The 27,492-nt window shown below is 37.5% G+C and overlaps 1 protein-coding gene across 1 annotated transcript in view; it reads left to right on the top strand.

The window, feature by feature from the left end:
* Positions 1 to 27,492, top strand: part of CF2H8orf34 (chromosome F2 C8orf34 homolog) — a 411,205-nt gene that overhangs the window by 84,626 nt on the left and 299,087 nt on the right. The window contains 2 exon segments of the mRNA XM_015084296.3: positions 9,171 to 9,302; positions 12,009 to 12,137. Coding sequence (XP_014939782.3) covers positions 9,171 to 9,302; positions 12,009 to 12,137 — 261 coding nt within the window.

Below are 27,492 nucleotides of genomic sequence, written 5' to 3'. Positions count from 1 at the left end.
TTTTCTTAAATACTTATGGTTTTTTTCTTTATTTGTGATATTGACAAGTTTTCCTGGGTCTATATCTAGATGATTATCTTGTTAAAAATTTTTGTCTTATATTCAGTGAATCTTTTCAATCAGCAAATCTAGGTCTTCAGCCTAAGACTATTTTCCTCTTGTGTCCTTAGATATTGCTTCTGTTATATTTGTTTTTTATTTTTTTCTTCAGGAAAATCAACTATGTGTAAATTGAGTTTGCTTTACTGTTCTTCATTCCTCCCACTTCATTTCACATTATATTTGCCTTTTTTTATTGACCGACTTCTAGGGAAATTTGTCAAAGTGTGCTCTCTGTGTCACTGACTCCATTTTCTGCAGTATCAGTTTTCTCTTTCTGGCTTTGAAAACAAATTTAAATGGTGGTATTGCATTTTGGTTTATTGTCAGAATTTCCTTATCTTCTTTATCCATTTCTGTCTGAAGTTCTATTTTATTGTAGGTTGGTTGGTTAACCTATCGCCTCTCACGTTTCTTTTTGTTTCATACGATCCATTTTCTTTTATTTTTATTGAGAAGGCAAATTAATCACATTCTAAAATTTTAAGGTTTTTCATAGTAAATCTTTTCTAAGATTTATTTTTTGGAGGTATCACAATTCTGGATTTTATTTATTTTTTTAAAGTATAATTTATTATCAAGTTAGCTAATATACAGTGTATACACTGTGCTCTTGGCTTCAGGAGTAGATTCCCGTGATTCATTGTTTACATAAACACGCAGTGCTCATCCTAGCAAGTGCCCACGTCAGTGCCCATCACCATTTTCCCCTCTCCCCCACTCCCCGCCCCCCTCAAAGTTTGTTCTCTGTATTTAAGAGTTTCTTATGGCTTGCCTCCCTCTCTGTTTGAAACTGTTTTTTCCCCTTCCCCCATCATCTTCTGTTAAGTTTCTCAAGTTCCACATATGAATGAAAATATATGAGATCTGTCTTTCTCTGACCGACTTACTTCAATTAGCATAATTCCCTCTACTTCCATCCACATTGTTGCAAATGGCAGGGTTTCATTCTTTCTCATTGACAAGTAGTATTCCATTGTATATATAAGCGATATCTCTTTTATCCTTTCATTAGTTGATGGACATTTGGGCTCTTTCCATAATTTGGCTATTGTTGACAGCGCTGCTGTAAGCATTGGGGTACGTGTGCCCCTATGAAGAGGTACTCCTGTACCCTTTGGATAAATTCCTAGTAATGCTATTGCTGGGTCATAGGGTAATTGTATTTTTAATTTTTTGAGGAACCTCCACACTGTTTTCCAGAGCAGCTGCACCAGTTTGTATTCCTACCAACAGTGCAAGAGGGTTCCTTTGCTCCACATCCTTGCCAACATATGTGGTTTCCTGAGTTGTCAATTTTAGCCACTCTTGACCAGTGTGAGGTGGTATCTCAGTGTGGTTTTGATTTGTATTTCCCTGATGATGAGTGATGTTGAGCATCTTTTCATGTGTCTGTTGTTCATCTGGATGTCTTCTTTGGAAAAGTGTCTATTTATGTCTTCTGCCCATGTCTTCACTGGAGTCTTTGTTTTTCAGGTGTGGAGTTTGGTAAGATCTCTATAGATTTTGGATACTAACCCTTTATCTGACATGTCATTTGCAAATATCTTCTCCCATTCTGTCAGTTGCCTTTTAGTTTTGCTGATTGTTTCCTTCGCTGTGCAGACACTTTTTATCTTGGTGAGGTCCCAATAGTTTATTTTTGCTTTTATTTCCCTTGCCTTTGGAGATGTGTCGAGTAAGAAGTTGCTGTGGCTGAGGTCAAAGAGGTTGTTGCCTGTGTTCTCCTCTAGGGTTTTGACAGTTTCCCATCTCACATTTAGCTCTTTCATCCATTTTGAATTTATTTTTGTGTATAGTGTAAGAAAGTGGTCCAGTTTCATTCTTTTTCATGTTGCTGTCCAGTTCTCCCAGCACCATTTGCTAAAGAGATTGTTATTGTTCCATTGAATACTCTTTCCTGCTTTGTCAAAGACTAGTTGGCCATACATTTGTGGGTCCAATTCTAGGTTCTGTATCTTACTCCATTGGTCTGTGTGTCTTTCTGTGCCAATACCATACTGTCTTGATGATTACAGCTTTGTAGTAGGGGCTAAAGTCTGAGATTATTATGCCTCCTGCTTTGGTTCTCTTTTTTCAACATTATTTTGACTATTCAGGGTCTTTTGTGGTTCCATACAGATTTTAGGATTGTTTGTTCTGGCTTTGAGAAGAATGCCGGTGCCATTTTGATTGGGATTGCATTGAAAGTGTAAATTGCTTTGGGTAGTATTGACATTTTAACAATATTTGTTCTTTAAATCCGTGAGCATGGAATATTTTTCCATTTCTTTGTGTCTTCTTTAATTTCTTTCATAAGTTTTTTATAGTTTTCAGCATACATATCTTTTACATCTTTGGTTAGGTTTATTCCTAGGCATTTTATGGTTCTTAGTGCAGTTGTAAATGGGATAAATTTCTTGATTTCTCTTTCTGTTGCTTCATTATTGGTGTGTAGAGATGCAACTGATTTCTGTACATTAATTTTGTATCCTGAGACTTTGCTGAATTCATGTATCAGTTCTAGCAGCTTTTTCGTGGAGTCTTTCAGGTTTTCCATGTAGAGTATCATGTTGTCTGTGAAAAAGTGAAAGTTTAACTTTTTCTTTGCCTATTTGGATGCCTTTCATTTCATTTTGTTGTCTGATTGCTGATGCTAGGATTTCCAACACTATGTTACACAACAGTGGTGAGAGTGGACATCCCTGTCGTGTTCCTGATCTCAGGGGGCAAGCTCTCAGTTTTTCCCCATTGAGGATGATATTAGCTGTGGGCTTTTCATATATGGCTTTTATGATGTTGAGGTATGTTCCTTCTATCCCAACTTTCTTGAGGGTTTTTATTAAAGAAGGATGCTGTATTTTGTCAAATGCTTTGTTTTTATCTATTGACAGGATCATATGGTTCTTATCCTTCTATTAATGTTGTGTATCCAATTGATTGATTTGTGAATGTTGAACCAGCCCTGCAGCCCGGGAATGAATCCCATTTGATCATGGTGAATAATTCTTTTAATATACTGTTGAATTCAATTTGCTCTCTCTCTGTCTCTCTCTCAAAAATAAATAAACATAAAAAAAAGAATGAGTTTGGAAGCTTTCCTTCCATTTCTATCTTGTTGGAACAGCTTGAGAAGGATAGGTATTAACTCTGCTTTATTTTTTTTTAATTTTTTTTTTAACGCTTATTTATTTTTGAGACAGAGAGAGACAGAGCATGAACAGGGGAGGGGCAGAGAGAGAGGGAGACACAGAATCTGAAACAGGCTCCAGGCTCTGAGCGGTCAGAACAGAGCCTGACGCTGGGGCTCGAACTCATGGACCGTGAGATCATGATCTGAGCCGAAGTCGGACGCCCAACCGACCAAGCCACCCAGGCGCCCCTATTAACTCTGCTTTAAATGTCTGGTAGAACTGCCTGGTAAGCCATCTGGCCCTGGACTCTTATTTGTTGGGAGATTTTTGATAACTGATTCAGTTGCTTCTCTGGTTATGGGTCTATTCAAATTTTCTATTTCTTCCTGCTTGAGTTTTCGTATTGTGTGGGTGTCTAGGAATTTGTCCGTTTCTTCCAGGTTGTCCAGTTTGTTGACATATAATTTTTCATAGTATTCTCTAATAATTGTATTTCTGTGGTATTGATTGTGATCTCTCCTCTTTCCATTGGTGATTTTATCTATTTGGGTTCTCTTTCTTTTCTCTTTGAGAAGGTTGGCAAGGGGTTTAGCACCCTCGTTTATTTTTTCAAAAAACGAACTCTTAGATTCATTGATCTGTTTTGTTTGTTTTGTTTTGTTTTTGAATTCTATATTGTTTATTTCTGCTCTAATCTTTATTATTTATCTTCTGTTGGCTTTGGGGTTTCTTTGCTGTTCTGCTTCTAGTTCCTTTAGGTATGTGGTTAAATTTTCTATTTGGGATTTTTCTTGTTTCTTAAGATAGGCCTGGATAATAATGTATTTTCCTCTTAGGACTGCCTTTGCTGCATCTCAAAGGGCTTGGACTGTCATGTTTTCATTTTCATTTGTTTCCATATATATTTTTAATTTCTTCTTTAATTTCTTGGTTGACCTATTCATTCTTTTTAGTAAGATGTCCTTTAACTTTCATACATTTGGAGGTTTTCCAAAATTTTTCTTGTGGTTGATTTCACATTTCATAGCATTGTGATTTGAAAATATGCATGGTATGATCTCAATTCTTTTGTATTTATTGAAGGCTGTTTTGTGACCCAGTATGTGATTTCTTGGAGAATGTTCCATCTGCACTCGAGAAGAATGTGTATTCTGCTGTTTTTGGATGAGAAGTTCTGAATATATCTGTCAAGTCCATCTGCTCCAGTGTATCATTCAGGGCCCTTGTTTATTTATTGATTTTATGCCTAGATGATCTGTCCAATGTTGTAAGTGGAGTATTAAAGTCCCCTGCAATTACTGTATTCTTATCAGTAGGACTGCTTATATTTGTAATTAATTGATTTGGGTTTGTTCAAGTTGGGGGCATAAACATTTACAATTGTTAGCTCTTTTTGATTGATAGACCCCGTAATTATGATATAATACCCTTCTTCATCTCTCATTACAACCTTTAGTTTAAAATCTAGTTTGTCTGAAAAAAGTATGGCCACTCCAGCTTTCTTTTGACTCCTAGTAGCATGATAGATGGTTTTCCATCCCCTCACTTTCAGTCTGAAGGTGTCCTCAGGTCTAAAATGAGTCTCTTGTAGACAGCATATAGATGGATCTTGTTTTGTTTTGTTTTGTTTTTATCCATTCTGATACCCTGTGTCTTTTGATTGGGGCATTTAGCCCATTTGCATTCAGAGTTATTGATAAATATGGATTTAGTGTCATTGTGTTATCTGTAGGTTTTATGCTTGTGGTGATGTCTCTGGCCTTTTGTAGTCTTTTCAGAATCCACTCACAGAGTCCCCCTTAGGATCTCTTGCAGGGCTGGTTTAGTGGTCATGAACTCCTTCAGTTTTTGTTTGTCTGGGAAGGCCTTTATCTCTCCTTCTATTCTGAGTGAGAGCCTTGCTGGATAAAGGATTTTTGGTGCATATTTTTCCTATTCAGTACATTGAGTATTTCCTGCCATTCCCTTTTGGCCTGACAAGTTTCATTGGACAGGTCTTCTACTACCCTTATGTGTCTACCCTTGTAGGTTAAGTCCTGTTTGTCCCTAGCAGCTTTGAGAATTCTCTCTTTATCTTTGTATTTTTCCAGGTTCCCTATGATATGCCATGGTGAAGACCTATTCTTGTTAAATCTGAAGGGAGTTCTCTGTGCCTCCTGGGTTTGGATGTCTGGTTCCTTTCCCAGATTGGGGAAGTTTTCAGCTGTAATTTGTTCAATTAGTTCATTTCAAACCTTCTGCCCTTTCTTTCCCTTCTTCTTCTTCTTCTTCTTCTTCTTCTTCTTCTTCTTCTTCTTCTGGAACTCCTATGATACAGATATTATTACATTTCATTGAATCACTTAGTTCTCTAAATCTCCCTTCGTGGTCTAGTATTTTCTTATCTTTTTCTTGGCTTCATCATTTTCCATAATTTTATCTTCTATTTCACTTATTCTCCCTTCTGCTTCCTCCATCCTTGCTGCCACTGCATCATTTATTTTGCACCTCATTTACAACATTTCTTAATTTGTTGTGACTATTTCATAGTTCCTTAATCTCTGCAGCAATAGATTCTCTGCTATCTTCTATGCTTTTTTCAAGCCCAGCTATTAATCTTATGGCTATTATTCTAAATTCTTGATCAGATATATTATTTATATCTGTTTTGAACAATTCTCTAGCGGTCATTTCTTCCTGGAATTTCTTTTGAGGAGAATTCTTCCATTTTGTCATTTTGGTGAGTTTTCTGTCTCTTATATGTTTTAATAGCTTGTTATGTGTCCTGCACCTGTGGGTACTACTGTGAGCATTAAGAAGGGGTCATACCCTCTCCAGGGCCTGGCCCTTCAGGAGGTGTTTTTGGAGTGTGTTGTATGCTGTCTGTTGTTGTGACTCTGGTTGCTTTATCTCCCCAGTCATAGTGGTGATTTGGACCTTCTACCAGGTGTGATTTGATTTGTTCATTGAAGTAACTCTGGAAAAAATTTTAAAAAGGGGGATGGTGGTGGAAGAAGCCTTATCCCATAGAAAGAAAGAAATGACAGGGGCAGAAAAAAAAAGGATAAATGATCAGGCAGAGAATCAGAGAAACTATACAGCTTAATTCAGAGAGAGAGAGAGAGAGAGAGAGAGAGAGAGAGGGGAAAATAAAGAAGGAAACACAGAAGAGATGCAAAAAGAATAGATTAAAAATGTCTACTTAAACAAGCAACAACCAGAATAGAGAAGGGAAGAAATAAGAGGAAGAAAAGGAAAGAAAAAAATATATATAAAATAAGAATTGACCAAGAATCAATTAAGAAAATGCAAAACCACTGGACCAATATCTGATGGTGTCTTGGAACTGGTGGCTGCCCTGGTCTGGAGGAGGGGCCTTCTGGTTCGGTCAGTGTCAATCTTGCTCTGTTAGACATGCAGTTACCAGGCACTGAGGGATGTGGTTTGGTATCAGTGGGTGCCACATCTACTGTGGGCCCGTTTTCCATTCCCTGAGGCCCCACCTTGTTGGGGATGGGTAGAAAAATGGAGACATCCGAGTCTCTTCTCCCCAGACCGGGTGTCCCAAACCACTCTGTTCAGGCTGCCCTCACAGTGCTGCGCGGGTGTGAGCGGGCCAGTTTGTCCCACTCCACAGTCTCCCGTGCCGCCCAGGTGCTTGGCTGGGATTCAAACCCTGATGTCTTAAAGGGTCCTATTCTGCCCACCCTGGTTCTGGGGTAGTGCCACTCCACCAGCCAGCCAACAAAGAACCTCTGACTGGCTGGTGCCTGCAGGGTCTTTTGTCCTTGGAATGTCTCTATACCTTCTTCTCACAGCACTCAGGGTAGTAGACTGCTCTCTCCCAGTGTGCCTGTGAGCTCACTACCAAGCTCCAGGCTGGCTCCCCTCCTTCCCAGGTAGGTGTACAGGGCAGCAGGCCCCAGTCTGGAGAAAGCCCCGCAACCCTGGGATGAGTTAGAAATTGGTTCTTTCTCCATTTTGTCTATTCCTCAGTTCATGGTTTTTCTTTTGTCCAAATACAATCCTATACTTCCAAGCCTCTCTTTCTCTTCCTTTTGTCTCCCCACGGAAGGGGATCCCTCCGCTCCATGCCTACTCTGCCCATTTTATCTCTCCCAATTGACAATCACACACCTGTGGCCTGCCAAGTTGTCCTCATGAGTCTCTGGAGACGTTTCTGTCACTCTGTAGCACGGATTCCTAGAATTCCAAGTCTTCTGGCTTCAATACTGCTGTTGTTCGAGGGACGAGGGAACTTCGGGTCCCCCTACTTCTTTTCAAAAATTTTAGAGGGACAGAACAAATCATGACTGCTATTAAAATTTCCATTATCAGTTGAATTCTATGGGTCTCTGCTACACTCATGAGTAACTTTATGTTTCATCTTGTTTTTCAACTGATAAAATAAGAATAGTATCATTACTAGATTATTTATGTTAATGTGGATTTTTCTCCTTGTCTGTAGTGGAAAAGTAAAAAAGCCACAAAATCTAATGTGCCATTCCTCCTTTGTTCTTTTTAACCTTTTTCTTTGTATCATAAAATTATGTATTTTATGACCAGGATCCTTTTTCCTTTAGCCATATTGCATTAGAAGATATTACATTCCACGGTGCCTCAGTGGCTCAGTCGGTTAAGTGTCTGACTCTTGATTTCGGCTCAGGTCATGATCTCACCATTTGTGAGATTGAGCCCAGCTTCAGCTCCTTCTCAGCATGGAGCCTGCTTGGGATTTCTCTCTCCCTCCCTCTCTGCTCCTCCCCATCTCATGCTCTCTAAATAAATATTTAAAAAAAAGAAGATATGGTCCTAGGATGTACACAGAAAGACAAATGTCATTGAATGACAGAAATAGATGTAAGGGGAAGTATCATGGATGCCTAGAAATCTTCCAATTTCCTTCTGATTTTCTTTTGTCTTATTCATATCTGTGGAAATACATCTGTGTTCTGACAGACCACAGACCAGTATTTCTGTTCCTAGAGTTTTAAAATGTCTTTGCTTCTTTTGGTATTCAATGGCATATTGGAGGTGGAAAAATTAGGTAACAACTAGTTTAGTAAAACCTTAAAATATAAATTTGAGGAATCCATATAATGTTTCATGATGTCTAGTTGGTATTTACAAGTGGGTGGCTAGAGAAATATTGATGAGTCATTCATAAAGCTAAGATGATTTGACAACTTATATATTTAAACAAGAGAGTAGAAGGAAACTCTAAACTCTAAGGAAGATCACATAGATGAAAGAAGATGGAGAAGCAGTGAATGAGACAGAGTAGGAGTAGTGACATAGGGGATATGGAGATGAGGAGAATGTCGTGCCCTGAGAATAAGAAAAAAAAATATTCCATAAAGGTAGGTAGGTCTAAAAATATGAAATGCTTTGCAAAGATGTCAAGAAGGGTGAACTCTTGGAAATATCATTTAATTTGGGAATTGGTATGACTTGGACCACCTTTGAAGGGGAGCTGTGACTTTCAACAAAATTGGCTGAATTACTTTCTTGAATAGAGAAGTGGAAAAAATGACTGATGCTAGAGAAGAAATGTGGGTGACTGTTGGTGGTTTAATGTATCTTAGTGAATAATGGATAGGGTAAAATCAGATGAGTAAAACTTACTTAAATGTTTAGTTGTTTTTATTTACTTTAGAATACAGTGCTTTATTCCATAATACCCATTTAAAGAATGTTATTTTAAGTATTGGTAGTCTGTGCCTTAAAGAGTGTTTCCAGAAGCCTTTCAAAGTTTAGCATGATCTTAATCATATCAATATACAAATTGAATCGTATCAAATTCAAAACTAAAATTTAAACAAGAAATATTTTTGAATATTTGCATTAGTTTTGATGTGAGATGACCTATAACTTTTGCGAGGTATATCTAATGACTTCATGTTTTTGATCAAACTTGAAAACACTTATTATTGAGTGTATGTATACGGACACAAATATATATTTTGTTTGTTTTAACAGAACATAAAGGAACAAGAAGGGATTTCAGAAGCTATGATAAGCCTTGGCAATTAAATGCAAAGAAGCCTAAAAAGTCAAAAAGTGACCTCGCTGTGTCTAATATTTCCCCACCGTCAGCAGAATCCAAATCATGTAAGGAATTTTGTCATTCAAATGTTACTTAATGTAAGTATGTGTTACTAACAAAATGAAGAAAAGGTAAGAGTTGAAGCCTAACTTTTTATCTGATAATTCTGGCTGTTAATCCTAATGAATGTCATGTTCATTTTAGCAGTAACATTGAGCTTTATTTATATATATCTACTCACTCATATTCTCAAGCATGTTTAATTGGTTTAGAGCTTTTTGAGTATAATATTCTTTTAAAAATGTTAGCTGCTTGGAGCAGCTTCCTTGCCTGTTACAGCATTATATCACATTCAAAGCAACAGTAACCCTATATTTAATAGTCTATAAAAACAAATTAAATCTTTTAGAGTAGAACGAAATAAAGGAGTTTTATATTAAAAAAACTTAGTAAAATTTTAAATGTTAATCCTTCTTTCTTCTGTTAGTCCCCTCAGATTCTACTTCCTCAAAAATAATTTATATATTTTCATACCCTTTGAAATAGTTTGCATCTTTTATATCCTTTTCTTTGTACAGACTAGCGTATAAAATATGGGTGAGTTGATTTGCTTTATAAAACTGGTTTTAGGCTATACACATTCTTGAGCAATTTGTTTTTATTATTTTAGAATATACTGTGGATGTATTTCCATGTTAAACTTAGATCTAAGTTATGCTTTTTAATGAATACATGCCATAGCATGCTGTGAATGTGCCATAATTTATTTATTCCCCTGCGGAAGGACAGTTAGATTGTTTACAGAGTTGTGCCACCACAAACTCTTCACTGAAATAAATGAATATCTTGCAATTTCTGATAAACAACCTTGTACATACATACATAAGTATAGGTGTTCTCATTTCTTCATGATAATTTACCAGACATAAGATCACTGGGTCAGAGGGTCAGTATGTTTTTAGTATAGTAAATATTTCAGATTACTTTTTTAAAAGGTAGTAGGAAAAGTATTTCAGAAGTCTGAGATTACCTTTGCTGTAGCATTACCATATAAATATTTTAAAAACGATTTCATTTTATTTTAATCAAAACGAAAATATACATGGTTTGAAAAGTAGTATTACAGGCTTCTAACATGGAACCACTTTGAATTCTTTCAGATGTTTCAGAGCTACACAAGTTTACATATCAAAGCATACAAGTCACTTGCACAGTTCCCTTTTACTTTTTAAATTTGAGGCGTCAGCTTTTGACCTCCTTGTAAGATTTTGTGACTTCAGACCTCAGGCCCACCTCATCCCCCGAATACAAACATGCAGATATTTCAAATGTTGAATATATACTGCACATTGATATTATTATGGCTATATTAATTAGTCTTTATTCCAACAGAGACATAGATGTCCAACTATTAATTTCTTTCTAGAACTAGTAATTGTTTTATTTTTGTATTTGCTTTGTTTTCTGTGTATTCCTCACTAATCCTTCCTCAAGCCTTGCCTTAAAGTACTGAATACTCAGTATGATCAAATTCATCAAGTAATCCTAACTTTGATCTTATTTTATTTTATATTTTATATTTTATTCCATAAAAAAAAGTAGAGACCTCTCTTTTACAGCCCTGTGTCCTCTTGCTCAAATTTTGGCTTCTTGGTTTTGAGCCTTTTTCTCAACTGTCTTCTGAGACCATCCTTCTCTGCTATCCTGAAGATTCTCTTTTCCTTTCTCTTAGGGAGGGTCACCTATTTCCTGAATCCTAAGTCTTTCCACTTTGGGGTTTATTTATCCATTTTGTTAGAGAATCTCTACTACGAACTTTCTGAAAAAATGATTGGAAGATAAATGGTTTGAATCCTCACAAACTCTAAGAAGTAATTTTCAGTTGGAAATGTTAAGGAATTTCTCCTGTGTCTTCTAGGGCAAGAGTGGCTATTGAGAAGTCTGATGAGAGTTTGATTTGCTATTTCTGTCTCCGAAAGCTTTTCAGATCTTTCTTTATTGCCCGTGTTATAAAATTTTGCCTTGAATTGAGTTGAATTGATGTCTTGAATTGTTCTGGACATTTAATGGATCCTTCCAATCTGAAAAACAAGTTTTTATATCCTATTACCTTGGCATTTGTCTTCCTTGATTGATGCTTTAGTGTTAACTGTTATGAAATGTTCACCTTTTTGGGCATCTCTCCTTGGCATTAGATTTCAGTATTCTCTACTTTGCTGAATCCAGTTACCACTCCTCAGTTTTCTTTGCATCTTCCAAAAAAGATTTGCTATCTCTTGTCTAATAATGTCTTCTCTTCTTGTTCAACTAATTATTTGACAAAAAAATCTTTAATTTTAGTAAGAATTTGGGGGAAGTAAAGCTAGATGTGTTCAGTCTTCTGTTTTATCAGAAGATAGTCAAATTTCTTAAAAATATTTACTAATTGCTAATGAGGAAGTTAGTAATTATTTTTTAAGCTGCTAAAACATTATATAAAACATACTTTGCTTGTATATTTTCCCTAAATTATAGAAATTATTGGTTTTAAATTAGTACCTGAATTTTCATTTTTTTCTTAAATATTGTCATACTTTCCTTCACTAGTTCAGTGAAAACATTTCTTAAAACCCAGCTTTGTAATTTCTCTCTGTTTGCCCATAAGAAAACCATATCCAAAACATTTTTATTCTGTACATTGATCTTGACACAATCTCTCACATGATGATGAATAGTAAGTTTTTATCATTATGTAGCATGCTTATGGAGTAATCATTTTTTTTAAAACATAGTGCCAAGGTCAGTAGATCATCCTAAGTGGAACTGGCGAATTAAACCAGAAAGCCGTGATTTTGATGAATTGAACCACATCCTTCAAGAGAGCAAGAAGCTGGGAAAAGCCCTTGAGAATCTTTCTCGAAGTAAGTTCATTTACTTGATTATAATTGAAATTCCTAACCAGTATTAAAGTAGAAATATTTATTCCAATTTCCAGTAACCCATTTCCAACATCCTCATTATAATTACATGAGAGCTTGTGATAGTGTGTGTGAGATTGGAAATGAGGATTGATCTTGCAATTTACACATATTCCTGGGAAGACTGGCATATAGAGTAGGAGGAGCTGTAGACACTCCACCCCACCCTGTCTCTTGCCCTTGCTGTTTGACTCCAGTCTCTACAAGGTCTCTGTTACCCAAGTCAGCTGCACATGTAATGGTCTTACTCATTCTTCTCTTTTGAACCTCATTGTTTTATGTCATCCTAATTAGTAAACATACCATTTGATTTCATGAGTTTTTGATGTCTCTAAACCTCTCAGGGTAGCAACGGGGCAGATTCTTCTTAGAATCCTTTCAGAATCTAGCAACATATTTAAAAAAAAATGATTCTGTAATCCAAGGCCTAGGTTAGAGGTTTTGCTCTGCCACTTATGAATAACCCCAGGTAAATCATTAAACCTCCAGTGAGCCTTGGTTCTCTTGTCTCCAGAGTAGGAAGACATGGTCTGTCTCCTTTTGATAGGTGTGAAAGTTTAAAATTACATATTTCAAGTAAAAAACTTTAAAATATTACTGTCATGAGAATAGGCAATCAAATATTTTGATCTGATAAATGCTTTCTATATATGTAGATATACATTTATACCTTGTGGTTTTAGTAGTAGTGGGTTCAAAGTATTCCTGCCTTCCTCGGGTTCTTAAATATCTCTCAATTTTAAAATTAGGTGCCTTTAGAAGCCCACTAATGCTATGATCTTACTAAAATTTTCTTCTGCCATATGGAATATTAAAAATTCTTAAATAGAAGATAGGATACTAGCACATTCTAGTGGATTCTATTTTAGAATCTGTATGTTTCTTTACATAGCACAGTTTTACTAGCTTCATGACTTGTATCAAAGTTAAAATTGCCTGGGGGGATGAGCAAATTGGGTGAAGAGGAGTGGGAAATACAGGCTTTCATTTATGGAATGAATAAGTCATGGGAATAAAACGCACAGCATAGGGAGTTAAAAAAATTAAAATTGTCCCTTGGTATGTTTGGGGAGAAATAATATGTGTATAGAATATATATGCATTTGTATATTGTATATAATTATATATATTTACACTTTATATTTTATTGTATTATAATTTTACATATAGAGATTGAGTTTTTTTCATACCTCTTAATTCATAGCTCACTAGAGCCTTTTTTGGATTTTTTGTGCAGTGAACCCACATCACAAGTTAATTTGCCTTATCACAGGGTCTTATAAATTTTGAATTAATTTTTAAAATTTTAATTTCAGTATAATTAACATACAGTGTTGTATTAGTTTCAGGTGTATAGTGTAGTGATTGAACAGTACTGTTACTCGGTGTTCATCATGATATGTGTACTTTTCAATCCCCATCACCTAATTTAGCCCCCCTCCTACCTCCCCTTGGTAACCATCAGCTTGTTCTCTATAATTAAGAAGAATCTGTATCTTTGTTTGTTTCTCTCTTTTTTCCTTTGTTCATTTGTTTCTTAAATTACACATATGAGTAAAATCATATGGTATTTGTCTTTCTCTGACTGATTTATCTCAGCATTATATTCTCTAGATCCATCCATGTTGTTGCAAATGGCAAGATTTCATTCTTTTTTATAACTGAATAATATTTCATTGTATATATATGTGTGTGTGTGTATATATATATATATATATACACACACAATATATGTGTGTGTGTATATACACACACACACACACACACACACACACACACACACACACACACACCACATCTTTATCCATTCATCTGTTGATAGACACTTGGGCTACAGCTATAATTTGGCTATAGTAAATAATGCAGCAATAAACATAGGGATTCATATATCTTTTGAATTCGTGTTTTTGTGCTCTTTGGGTAAATACTCAATAGTGGGATTACTGGATCATATCAGAATTCTATTTTTAATTTTGGTGGAACCTGCATACTGTTTTCCACAGTGGCTACACGAGTTTGCATTCCCACCAACAGTACACGAGGGTTCCTTTTTCTCCACATCCTCAACGACACTTGTTGTTTCTTACACTTTTTATTTTAGCCATTCTGACAGGTGTGAAGTGATATCCCCTTGTAGTTTTGATTTGCATTTCCCTGATGATGAGTGATGTTGAGCACATTTTCATATGTTTGTTGGCCATCCGGATGTCTTTGGAGAAATGTCTCTTCCTGTCTTCTGCCCATTTTCAATTATTTGTTTTTAGTGGGTTTAGTTGTATAAGTTTTTTATATATTTTGGTATGTCATTTGCACATATTTTCTCCCATTCTATAGGTTGTCTTTTAGTTTTGTTGATTATATCCTTTGCTGTGCAGAGGCTTTTTATTTTGATGTATTAACAGCAGTTTATTTTTGCTTTTGTTTCTCTTGCCTCAGGGGACCTATCTAGAAAAACTTTGCTAAGGCCGATGTCAGAGAAGTTACTGCCTGTACTGTCTTCTAGGGTTTTTATGGTTTGGGGGCTCACATTTAGGTCTTTAATCCATTTTGAATTTATATTTGTGTATGGGGTAAGAAAGTGGGCCACTTTCATTCTTTTGCATGTTGCTGTCCAGTTTTCCCAACACCATTTGTTGAAGAGACCGTCTTTTTCCCATTGCATAGGATCTTATAATTTGCTATTAGTAGAAATTCTCTGCTTGTGATTTAAGAAGACCTTACCTTTGGCTTTGGAAGAAATAATGATAAAGTGAATTTGGCTTATTACTATATTATGTTCATGAAGTAAGTCTTATTCTATTAATATGTCAAAGGTTTATATTAATATGTATAAATCTTACCCCTTTGGACAGAGCCTGTGGCTCTTTATAGTCTCAATTTATCTAAAAACATGAATTAAAAGAAAGATGATTGAAGAATGTGCCCAATTATGGCACAGATATAGTATTTTTGTTCTTTAAAATATGATTAATTGCCTTATAGACACTTGTTATATCATTGTTAATTTGTAGGAAAACATTTGGCCTGTCCCTAAAGCTTTTTTATTTGATTTTATTTTTATGTTTTTAGAGAGAGAGAGCACAAGCAGAGGAAAGGGGCAGAGGAGGAGAGAGAGAGAATCTTAAAGTGGCTTCATGCTCAGTGCAGAGCCTGATGTGGGGCTCGATTCCATGACCTTGCGATCATGATTTGAGCCAAAATTGAGTTGGACACTCAACCAACTGAACCACCCAGGCGCCCCTAAAACCTTTTTTTAAAAATGTTTATTTATTTTGAGGAAAAGAGGGAGAGTGCACGCTGGAGAGGGGCAGAGAGAGGGAGAGAGAGAAACCTAAGCAGGCTCCACTCTCAGTGCACAGCCTGATGCGAGACTCCATCTCGTGGACCATGAGATCATTATCTGAGCAAAATCAAGAGTCAGACGCTTAACTGACTGAGCCACCTAGGCACCCCAAAAACGTTTTAATAAAGGACTTTGATTGCCTTTCAGTTACATGTTTGCCCAGTTGAGTGACAAAAATATCAAGGTTCAAGCTATGGTCTGTCTCAAGAAAACTTGGGTGTGGCCTTTTCTGAGTCCTGTGATCAGAGGCTATTGGAGGGCTATAACAGGGGACTCATTTAATTCTTTTTTTAAAAAAAATTGTTTTTAATGTTCATTTTTGAGAGAGACAGAGAGAGCATGAGCCAGAGATGGGTAGAGAGAGAGGGAGACACAGAATCCGAAGCAGGCTCCAGGCTCTGAGCTGTCAGTACAGAGCCCAATGCACGACTCGAACTCACAAACTGTGAAATCATGACCTGAGCCGAAGTTGTTTGCTTAACCACCTGAGCAACCCAGGTGCCCCAGGTGCCCCAGGACTCATTTAATTCTTGAAGGAAATCTGGAGAAACAAAAATGGCTAGAAGGCAGTCCTTGGTGGGAGAGTAGAAGAGGTGCAGATATGGCACATTATTCTTGGGACAAAGTCAGGGCCAAGGAAGCAATCAGGTGAGTCAGTCGCTCAGCCAGAAATAAGGTGTAACGTTCAGCTTCAATGTATATGATGGAGAATTGCTTTTGGCTTCTCTTGATGATTTTAAGAGGGCTTTAATTTTTGTGGCAGTAGTGGTGGGGGGTGGGGTTAGAGAGCAGGTCTTCACATATGGAGGGATTGCTCTTCTCTCCCTTTAAGTGTTTTTGAGTCTCTTTTGGAACAAAATGCTGCTTTCTTGGAATGACCTGACTTTTTGTGATTTTCAATATCTGAGGTTTAATGCAAACTTTCTGTCTTCGGCCCAACATGTGACTAACTACTAAGTTATTAGTTTGCCCGAGATGACCAGTGTAAATTAGTAGAAATGCAGCTTTACCGTTTACTGGTGTTTATTTGGCAGTCTGTATGCCCATTATTTAACTATGTAATCACCAACTTAGTTCTTTATCTTCCTGAAGCAGAATGTCATTAATTCTTATTTGATTTTATAATAGCTTCAGGTTGGTAACTCTTTCTCTAACCTAATCTCCCATCTCTAATGATTGTTTTGCATTGTTTTATTTAGTAAGACATAGGAAATGGACTTTTTCTTCCAGGCATGGTCAAAGTGATTATTCAGTGTCATGTTATTGTGGGCCTTTCTCTCTCCAGTGCCATAGCTGTTGATAGGAAAGTTTGAAAATTTTTAGTGATCTCTTAATTTTTGTAGTTTCTGATAGAATTCTCTCTGGCAAGGTTTGCTTTATCTCAGTTGTACTTTCCAAAAGATGTGACATATTTTGGAAGTATTTATTGTTTACCTCAGACTGACAGCAAAAAATCATTTATATCTCTCAAAATGATAGAATTATCTCAGCTCTGCAGCTGTCAGCTTATCCAGGCTTCAATTCTCTCTCTGTCTCTCTCTTTCTCTTCCTCAGTCTCTCTCTCTCTCTCTGTCTCTCCTGAAAGGATTTAAATAATAACGGGAAAGACTAGGTATTCTCTTTAGTTTGCAAGTGGGAATTTTGTTTCAGTAACAACTGTACCATGCTTTTTTTTCCTGGCTTTTTGCAAACCTTTCAATGTAATGCTTTATCTTAAAGTCAGTCAATAACTATGACCCTCTCTTTGTTATGATTCCCTTAAAAGGTAGATGTGTTAGAAAAACTTGCAGTGTCTTGTAATGCTGCATAGTCATGCTATGGTAGGCATAGTGGATTTTTGGTTCCTGGATCCCTCCTTTTGCCACATTTCCAAATGTTCTTCAAACCTGACTTTCACAATCCAAGAGCCTGGACTCATGCCTTTTCCTTCAAGTGTTGGTTTCCATCTGACTTTCAAGTAGTGAGAAAAATTGTTTTTGAATAGGGAAGTTGCAAAGATACAAGACCTTCACATTCCCAAATAATGTATCTCTTTTAGTGGCTGTGATTGAAGGGCCTTAGGGCAGCATCCTTCTCAGTGCATTATATTAGGGCCCATCATCATACTACTGGTGATACTAACCTCAGTCAGTTGGTTAAGGTGGTGTCTACCAGCTTTCACCATTATAAAGTTAATACTGTTCCTTTTTGTAGCTAATAAATATCTTAGGAAAGATACATGAAGCCTTCGAAAATATCATGTTTCTTTTTCACACTTTCACCCAGTAATTTCAGCATCCGTTGGTGACTCTTGCCTAGAACAATTATTACTGTGGTTTTCTAAAAGACAGTTTCTATCATCCCTTTTATTCATTGTAATTCTTCTTTAATGGAGAGAAGGGAAAATGGACTTACAACCACCCCCAACGTAACAGGGGCCTACTTATCTTTGCTTGTGACTGGTCATATTTCTGTTTAATAAATATTTATATATGCATATGGATATTAATGTGGGTATATATGTAGATATGGATATGAATGTGAGTATAGGTATAAGCATTTTTCTATAGGTATTGATATAAAAAAATAAAATACATATCCCAAAGTTAATTCATACTGATTTTTCTTGGGAATCCCAAGTGGGCATTGCACTGTCAGCACAGAGCCTGGCGCGGGGATCCATCTCTCACAGATCGTGAGGTCATGACCTGAGCCAAAATCAAGAGTTGGGCACTTAACTGACTGAGTCACCCAGGCGCCTCCCAGGTTTGAGTATATCATTTGACCTGCTTCCTCAAATTTCCTCTTTTGTAAAATGAAGTAATTTATCCCGGATTACCATCAAGACCTCTCCAGTTTTCACAAGTCTTTGTTTTAATGATCTATAATTTATATTCCAAAGTTAAATGTACTCACGGCTTACAGATTGTGGTTCCTCCTGCTTGCATTCTTTCTAGCTCTTTGTTATCCTCACTCTTGTTCTTCCTGAATTGTGACCTTCAGTACATTGGAGTGTCTGCAGTATATTTGCACTTCATTCTTTTTCATCTTTTTTTCCTGCTTCCCCTGCCCATACTGAACTATGGGCTTGTGTCACCAATATTCTTGTTCCCTGTTGTTTCCATTCTTCTGCTGTGTCTCTGTGTGAAATTCCCGTCTTGGCGTAAGTGCTGCAGTCTTCGGTTCTTCACCAGTAAGGCTGAGAGCTCCAAGGAAAAATGGCAGGGTCCAGCTGAACCCTACCTCTAGATTCTTGATTTTCAGCACTGTTACTTATCTTGGTCAGTCCCTCCCTTTCTCCACTCTTCTGCAACTATGAAAAACCCACACAATAATCTTCACACCCATATTTATTCCCTGCCTCACTGTTTTAGCAATTAGCTTGCCTCCAGCTTCATAGAAAAACTTAATTGTAAAATGTGTAAAATGTGTTCCCCTCTACCCATCTGCGTACGAAAATACATCCACATCTATCCTGCCCTTCTCAATGGAGGAGTTGTTCCTCTTGTTTAAGGCTAAGCTTTCCACCCATGATCTTGATCCCATTTCCTTCCCAGTCCTCTGAGATCTGATTCCCATTAATCATTTTGTCTTTTCTGTATGTAGAACTCTTTCTAATTCCAGTCCCACTGATACTGGTTTTATGATGCTGGGAAAATTTCTTAACTTCTCTGTGTCTCAATTACCTTTTCTGTAAAATTGCAATATGTATCATTAATTATGATTAATTATGATACATAATAATTGCTAATTAAATATTAGATATTATATTTCTATTACCGTGTCACAGATGACCACAAACTTAGTGGCTTTAAAAAAATACCAATTTACTACCTTATAGTTTCTGTGGCTCGGGAGTACAGGCGTAGGTTAGTTGAGTCCTCTACTCTGCGTCTAGGCAAGCTGAAATTAAAGTGCTGGTTGGTGCTGTGATCTCACCTGAAGCTTCGGGGTCTCTTTCTACGCTCATTCAGGTCATTGGCCATATTTAGTCCTTGCTGTTGTAGTACTAAGATCTCTGTTTTCTCATTGGCTATTGGCCGGGAATTGCTCTTAGAAACAGAGGCCATTCTCAGTTTCTTGCTTTGTGATCTTCTGGTAATGGTAGTTCACAACTACTTCTTTGAATGCACTGAGGAGCATCTCTCTGAAGCTTGGCCTTCTTTTAAAAGGCTCATTTGACTAGGTCAGGGCCATCCAAGATAATGTCTCTTCTGATTTACTCACTGAACCAGTTAGTAACCAAATCATGAGAATGATATCCTTTCATATTCATATTTACAGTCCCACCATGCAGACTCAAAGAGAAAGAAGTACACAATTGTGTACCTTGGGGACCATCTTAGAATTCTGCCTACCACATATATTATAAGTGTATTACTGCTTATCCCTAATATCCTGTAACATGCTCCAGCTGAGCATGGCCCAACAGAAATGTAATGTGAGCCACATTACATTTTATATTTTCAAACAGGCACATTACAATAAAGCAAAAAGAAACCTGTAAAGTTAATTTTAATAAAATATTTTATTTAGCCCAGTGTATCTAAGTTATCCATTAAACTTGTGTTCCATATTAAAATTATTATTGGGATATTTTTTTCATACCAGGTCTTCAGAATTAGTTGTGAATTTTAGTTTACGTCACATCTCAGTTTGAACTAGCCACATTTCGAATATTCAGCAGCCACATGATGAGTGGCTACCATTGGATACTACAGCTGTAATTAATGTTAAAAACAAACACCCATGAAAAATCTTCTCTTGAGTTTGAGTTACCTCAAGACGTCAGAATTTCTTCTTCCTCTTTGATACAAATTTTCAAAAGAAATGATGAACATTCATTATCTCTGCTTGTTTCTCCTCCTTTCTCCCCTCAATGTGGCTCTGTGATTGCACCTATCATTCTATTGAAACCTTTCTCACTGCGGTCACCAGTTGAACTGAATGAACACTTTTCCAGTCCTCATCTTACAAAATTGCTCTGGTAGTTTTAACACCATTGATTATTCTGTCTGTCTTCGGACTCTCAGATCTGCTTTCTGGGCCCAGGCCCTCATTTGATCTTCTCGGATGCCCTTCACACCATTTCTTACAGGTTTCACTCTGGCGCTCCTCTGTCTTCCTGGCCACTTTGAATGCTGTTCCCACAAGTCATCCTTTGTTCTCTCAAATGTTCTGTTTCCATTGTCATCCTCCCTCACAGTTATAGGGTCAGCCCCACACAGCTAACTCAATTGAGTATATTTCCCATCCAGACTGGTTACACTTCGTGGAAAATGTTTGAAGCCTATCTCCATTCGGATATCCCACTGCCGCGCAAAACTCAGTGTGTCTAAGTAGATCATACACCTCTCTTCAAACACGGCTTTTCTTCCTCTTGCTTCTTCTTAGGTGACAGCACCATCCATCACTTTCCAGTTCTCACAGACTGGAAACCTTACAGATTCCTTTCTCTTCCTAACTGTTCGTGAGTAATTAATTACTAAATCTTGCTCATCTTCCCTCTATCTTGGGTTTGATTCTCTTCTCTACCCCTAGTTCATACTCTCAACATCACTGACCAAATCACTGGTTTATCCATTTAACACGTTCTGTTTTGTTTCATTTCATTCCTGCCCCGTGATGGAGCAAAACAGATGCAGTCCCTGCCCTTACTGAGCTAGTGGCTGGCTGGATGGCATAACCTGTGTTAGGGGAATCTCATGGCCAGAATCTCTGTGGCTGAATACAATGTAAGTATTTTCCCCTCAAAAAGTAGTTCAGTGGTGTGGTAGGGATGCAGACTACTTCCCTCCTGTTACTCTGCAATCTTCAGTACACGGCCTCCAACGGTCCTGCAGAAGGGAGAAGTAGATCTGAAGCCTAGAGGCAAAAGTGTAGTGCATTCCCTCTGACCACATTGCACAACTAGCTGTGAGGCTGGGAAATGTAGTCTAGCTTGTGGGTGCAGGAGAAATACGGAAATGGCTTGAGGAATGAACACCCAGTCTTGCCCACCCTCTTGTTTCTCAGTTCCTCCAGTCTCTTGCTGTGATCAGTGTGATGGATCTAAAGTGAAAACCTGACACCAAGTTCTTGCAGATATTCAGTGTTTCCTTAAAACCTCATAGAATGTGCCACTTGATCTGATCCGGTCTCCTGTATCATCTTTCAAGGCTTATCGTCTAGCCATTTATGTACCAGCGACACAGGAGTTTTTCACACTTATTGAAGGTCCTCTATTTTACATTTTTGCTTATGTTGTCCCTGTACCCTGAAATGTCACCATCACTTCTCTCTATAGATTCCATTTCAGCCAAGCTAAATCCTATTCCTCTCTCTAGGCTCAGCTTAAATATCATTTCTTCCAAAATGAATTACTGTTGCTGTCCTTCCTGGACTGGATTTGGTGCCCCCTTTTTGTGCTTCTATATTTTTCTCTGAACACACTTACTTGCTGTTTGTGCTTATCTATTGAAGGAGTTACACTTAAAAATAAACAGGTAAGCAAGTAGGTAAATAACAAACTAAAAGCTCCCTATTGTATGATATTGGTCAGTAGAATCTTTTCCTTAGCAAAGTTCTGTTTCCAGGGTAGCAGGGCTTCCAGCATTTTCTGAGCCTAAGGCTTTTGCTGCTCTTAGCATTTTTCCCTGAACTGAAGCAGCAATAGGATGAGTATCTTTAGTCCATCCAGACATCAGTCTATAGATTGCAGTTCATGAGAAACACTGGCTGGAACTTTGCCACGGAAAAGAACCCAGCTGCTGAGAGGACGGAAGACAGATATTTATGTTCCGTGACTGATAATAGCAGTCTGGACTCAGCCAAGAAAAAAATAACAAATGACTTTTTTAGTTTGTTAATCATGAACATACCCAGAAAGTCTTGCCTAACAAACAGCCTGAGGAGTTGGAGAATGACAGCCTGGGAGTGAGAAGGAAGCAGATAACGCAGCAGTTGTTTATCCATTCATTGCCGCACGGATTCATCTGGTCCTCATACATGCCTGTGGGGGTACAAGATGGCTCACATGTGCACCCAGACTTCAAGTTCACTGGTTAGTAAGAGAGATAGGTGTGAGAAGCAGGATTTCAAAGCCTTGTAAAAGGCACCTTACGGGAGCTTATGGGAGCATCAAAGAGCCTCCAACAAGGGGGTTTAGGGCCAACCTGATGGAAACTGTATCTGAATGCAGTCTAGAAGGATGAAATGGTAAAGCTAGGGTGAAAGGAGAGTGAAGATATATCATGGGGAGGGAGGCATGTGTGTAAGAGGAAAGTTATTTATACTGTTGATGCACAAAGGATAAAGCAAGTAAAAAAGGCAATGAAGAAGGAAGTCTAGCTGGCAGGGGAGTCAGGGGGTGGCGGCTTCTATGCTACAGGGATCTTGTAAGCAACCGCCATCCCATGCTTTTGAATAATCACTCTGGAACAGTGATTATGGTTCATGCCTCAAGGCAAAGATGAGATGAAAAAAGCCCAAAAAAGCCACGGGATAGAAAAGAGAGAATGGACTTAAGAAAATGTGGATTATTATATGACTAACAGTTTTTGGTTCTTATGAAGGAAGGGTGCACATAAAGAGAGAAGAAAGTGTTTGTTTTAGTTTTTGGTTTTGTTTATAATCAAGGTGCCTAGTGCTGTCTCTAGCTCAAATAAGAATTTGTTTTCTGTTTTGGTTTTGTTTATAAACAAGGTGACTGGGTGCTGTCTCTACCTCAAATAAGGTTTGGGTGTGAAGGAGGAGTATTGTTTCACACCCCGGTTTCAGATACAGAAGGCACATCCAGGTGTTGTGGATAGCTCTTCTCTGGTCCCAGCAGACAAGCACATACATATAAAAGTTGCCTATTTGGAGATACTTGATTAGGGATAAGGATGAGGGGATCTTCAGTGCATAGACAAAGACAACCACCAACATACACCGTCAGCATTTGAGATATAAGTAGACAAGTGATTTAGCTGAGAAGAATGGAAAGGGTGGAATGAAAACCAAGCTAGAATGTTTTCATAAAAATCAAAGGGGGAAAGTATTTCAGGAAACCGAGGTGTCTGAAGTGGCAGACAAGTTTATAAGAAAAAGATGGAAATGTATTCCAAATTGTGTGCTGCTGTCTTCAAGCTCTACTTCCATCGTTCACTGCTGTGAGACTCATAATAGTGAAAAATTGGAAATTAAATATTTTTTATTATTAGAGAAATGGATAAAGAAATCATGGTGCATTCACACAATGGTACACTGTATAGCCATTAAAAATGATGTAGAAAATAGCAATATAAAATATAGTTAGATATGCTTTAAATAAAAAGTGGGTAACAAAAGTGTGTAAGTTTTGTTTTAATTTTATCATATATATGCCTATATAGACATACAGTATTTATATGTATGCCTGTACATGCGTACAAAATTATTTGAAAGAATTCATAACCAGCTGTTATCATTAGTTGTCTGTGAATGGAGTCTTGTTTTCCTTTTTGCCCGTATTATGTCTTCTATATTTTTCTGTGATTAAGATGTACTGGCTTCATAAAGTGAAATAAAATAGGATATCTTTTTGTAGTAGAAAGTGTTCCATATGATTACATGATCAGGATGTGTATACAGACGTTTCAAGAGAATAGTGGAAGGAGAGGCTAGTATATAGGGGAAGGAAGGGTTAATGGACAGTAAGGAAGAGATACAAGGAGTATAAACACTTTGAAAAGTTTTGATGAGAAAAGAAAAGGTGTGAAAGAGAACATTATAGTGGAGGAAAGTCAAGGATGTTAGGATTTTGAGTTATTTTGGTTTGGTTTCCTTTAGTTTCATGCACATGTGTGCATGTGTCTATGAGAGAGAGAGAGAAAGAAAGATAGAGACAGACAGGGAAGAGGGGAGATAACAGAATATGTGTGTGGGTGTAATGGGTTTTATGTAATGGGTTTTAGGGTGATCAGAGGAAACCAAAAGAAAGAACTTGCAGATTCAGGACAGAGAAGGAAGATAATAGATGAAGCAAATCCCAGAGAGGGTAGATGAGGACAGAGTCAAGAAACAGGTGTGGAAATTGGGCTTCTTAGGAGAGAGAACATATTGTCCTCTGCGATTAGAGAGAACAATGTAAATGGCTTGGGGAGGATGGGTCAGAACTTCTAAGGAGTTTAAATCTGATAGTTTCAAATTTTTCAGGATATTAGAAGTTGAAGTCCTTTATAGTGAGAAAGTCCTTTACAGTGAGGAGATGGGTAGGGGCCTGATGAAAACTCTTAAGGTTTAGAAATGTCCTTTGAAGACTGATGGAGCCAATAATGAAGGATAAAAATTGGCATGTGCTTCTAGAGCAAGACTCCCTCAAACTCTGACCAAGGATCCCGATCTAGCCTGTGGTCTGTTTTTGTGGCCCATAAGCTAAGCATGTTTCTTACATTTTTAAACATTGTTTAAAAGAAGAAGGATATTACATAGACCACATGTAACTTGAAAATCCTGCAATATTTACGATTTAGCTCCTTACAGAAAAGTTTTCCAACTTGGTTCTTTAGTAACCAAATTGAAGATAGAATCCCTCAGTTGGTAGCAGGAATTCCCTTTGCTCTAAAAGCAGTCAGCAGCCTATCTAAAGAGTGTTTAAAAAATGTTTTTAATCTTTATTTATTTTTGAGAGAAGACAGAGTGTGAGCAGGGGAGGAGCTGAGGGGAGGGAGACACAGAATCAGAAGCAGGCTCCAGGCCCTGAGCTGCCAGCACAGAGCCCGACGTGGGGCCCGAACTCGCGAACCTTGAGATCATTACCTAAGCCGAAGTCAGGCGCTTAACTGACTGAGCCACCCAGGCACCCCTACTTAAAGAGTCTTTTAATTGACAGATGGTCAGGGGTAGGTCTGGAGTATCAGTAATGTTCTGTTTGTTGATATGTGTGATACTTACACAGGTATTTGCTTTAACACTATTTACCATATTTAACATTTACCATATATTTAACACAATAACCACCATTATACTCAGGGGTGTGCTGGGATGCTAACTCTAAGAATAATCCCTATTTGTAGCATTTGCCAATCTCCAGGGTGTAAATACTCCCACCATGGCTAATTTCAGGCTATCAGTGTGACATTGCTGAATGAGGAGTTAGGAAGAATTGTGCAGAATTTGTGAGAACAAATGGTTCTCACAAGCCATTTTGGGCCAGTTTGGGATTTTTTTTCCATAGGGAAAAAATTTTGGAGAAATACCTAGTTCCATTTCATACCATGAGAGTTTTCTGACCTACTGTTAGGAAATGAAATACACTGACTAAGCTGTAATGACTTCTGAAAAGTTGCTACTTCCATTTCTTGTAACTACAACTGAATTTGAACCGTAGGGCTAAGCTGATACCTGGGAAGATGAACATCTTGGTAAAGCAGATAGCTGTCGTTTCCTTGAGAGAGCAGAACTCAAATTTGGTAATGTGAGAGCTGTGTTTTAAGATAAATTTCTGATACCACTGAGACCTCTTTGGAGATTTGAATAAATGGAAATGCCCATAAGTTGAAGGACACAAAGGGACTCCATCCAGATAGGTTTGCACTACAGCAGAATCAGGAAACCACCTCTGACATGGCTGTGGGAGCCCTTGCCTGTCTCTTTATCCAGAAGAGAAGCTTAGTTCTGCAGGAACTCATTCTCCCCAGTTTCTTACAGGCAGCCCACTTCTATAAGTTGCACACTATTGCTACCCTAAGCCAAGCCTCTTTGGCTACTCTGATAGGACAACGTTTCCTTTAAGGTTTCAGTTTGAGTTTTAGGAAGACCGTGTATCCCAGCCACTACCCACCCATAGTCAAACCCTGAGCCTTCTTTCCTTGCAACAGATTGTAGCAACGCACTATAGTTCTTCTTGTATATTTTCTGTGCCCCCTGCTTCTCAATTTCTGTGAACTTATAAAATATAACTTAAAATATAATGGATTTTAAGAGTTAATGAAATGGCTAAGCTGTACTTGATTGTCATTATAACATAAAGACAACGTCTCTACATCTGTCTTTGCATGTTTGCTCTGCATTTAGCGATCTACAAGCAGTATGTTTACTTGTTTTTGTTGCACATTTGCATTGTCCAGGCAGTTCATGCTGTAGTTGACTTAAATTTCTAATTTGTTTTTGTTAGTAGAGAAGGATGTACCACAAAGTGGTTAGTCTCCTGTCAGGGAATAGGTGTGAATGCTCTTCTAGGAACTAGGAGGAAAATCCTGGCTCCTCAATAGATACTGTTCTCATTAGGACTTCATGCTTCTGAAAAGGAACATTTCTTTAACATTCTTCCAACTGCTTTTAATCAGTTTAAGCTTTGATTAAAAATAAAATAATGTAAAGTGAAAAATACCCTAATGCAATTTGATATGAGTAATAGCAGAAAGAATTACATGTATAATAGAGGTTTGTCTAGATAATTTCTCAGGCAAAGTCATCAAAATATGTAAATGTTAGGAAAATATGATAATAGATATTTTAACAAAATATGTGAGACCACACACTTGGAATAGTTAGAGGCATAATTCCTTTCTCAAATGAAGTTTCCTATTTAGCCAGTTTGAGTTTTATTCTGGGACCTGTTACCAATAACCTTATGAAAAAAGAATTTCATAGAGTATTGCTACGGAGAATGTGTCTCAAATATACCTGTGATTCTCGTTTTATCTACAGGGGGAAGAGTCGTACCATTTACTTAGATGAAGTAGGGCATCTTTTTCTACTTTGTGTATAATTGATTTATTAGGTCCACAGAGTACCCTGTACAGGCATTCTATACCTGATTGGGTGAGGAGATTTATACTCAGACATTTTCTTATTACTGTTTTCAGGTTCTCTTTTCCAACCCAACTCATTCTTTCTTGGGCTTCATAGTCGCTGAACTTTGGCTTCAACCTGTTTTTATTTTCTCTGTGTTTCCTTTGACTTCAAACCTGAGAACTTTCCTTGTCTCTTGGCTCATTCCACACTGCGATTGGACACCAGCTTCCCTTTACC

This window comes from Acinonyx jubatus, chromosome F2 (assembly GCF_027475565.1).
Source record: "Acinonyx jubatus isolate Ajub_Pintada_27869175 chromosome F2, VMU_Ajub_asm_v1.0, whole genome shotgun sequence".
NCBI lineage: Eukaryota > Metazoa > Chordata > Mammalia > Carnivora > Felidae > Acinonyx > Acinonyx jubatus.
Note: the sequence above shows the minus strand (reverse complement) of the source record. Positions and strands in the feature narration are given on the sequence as shown.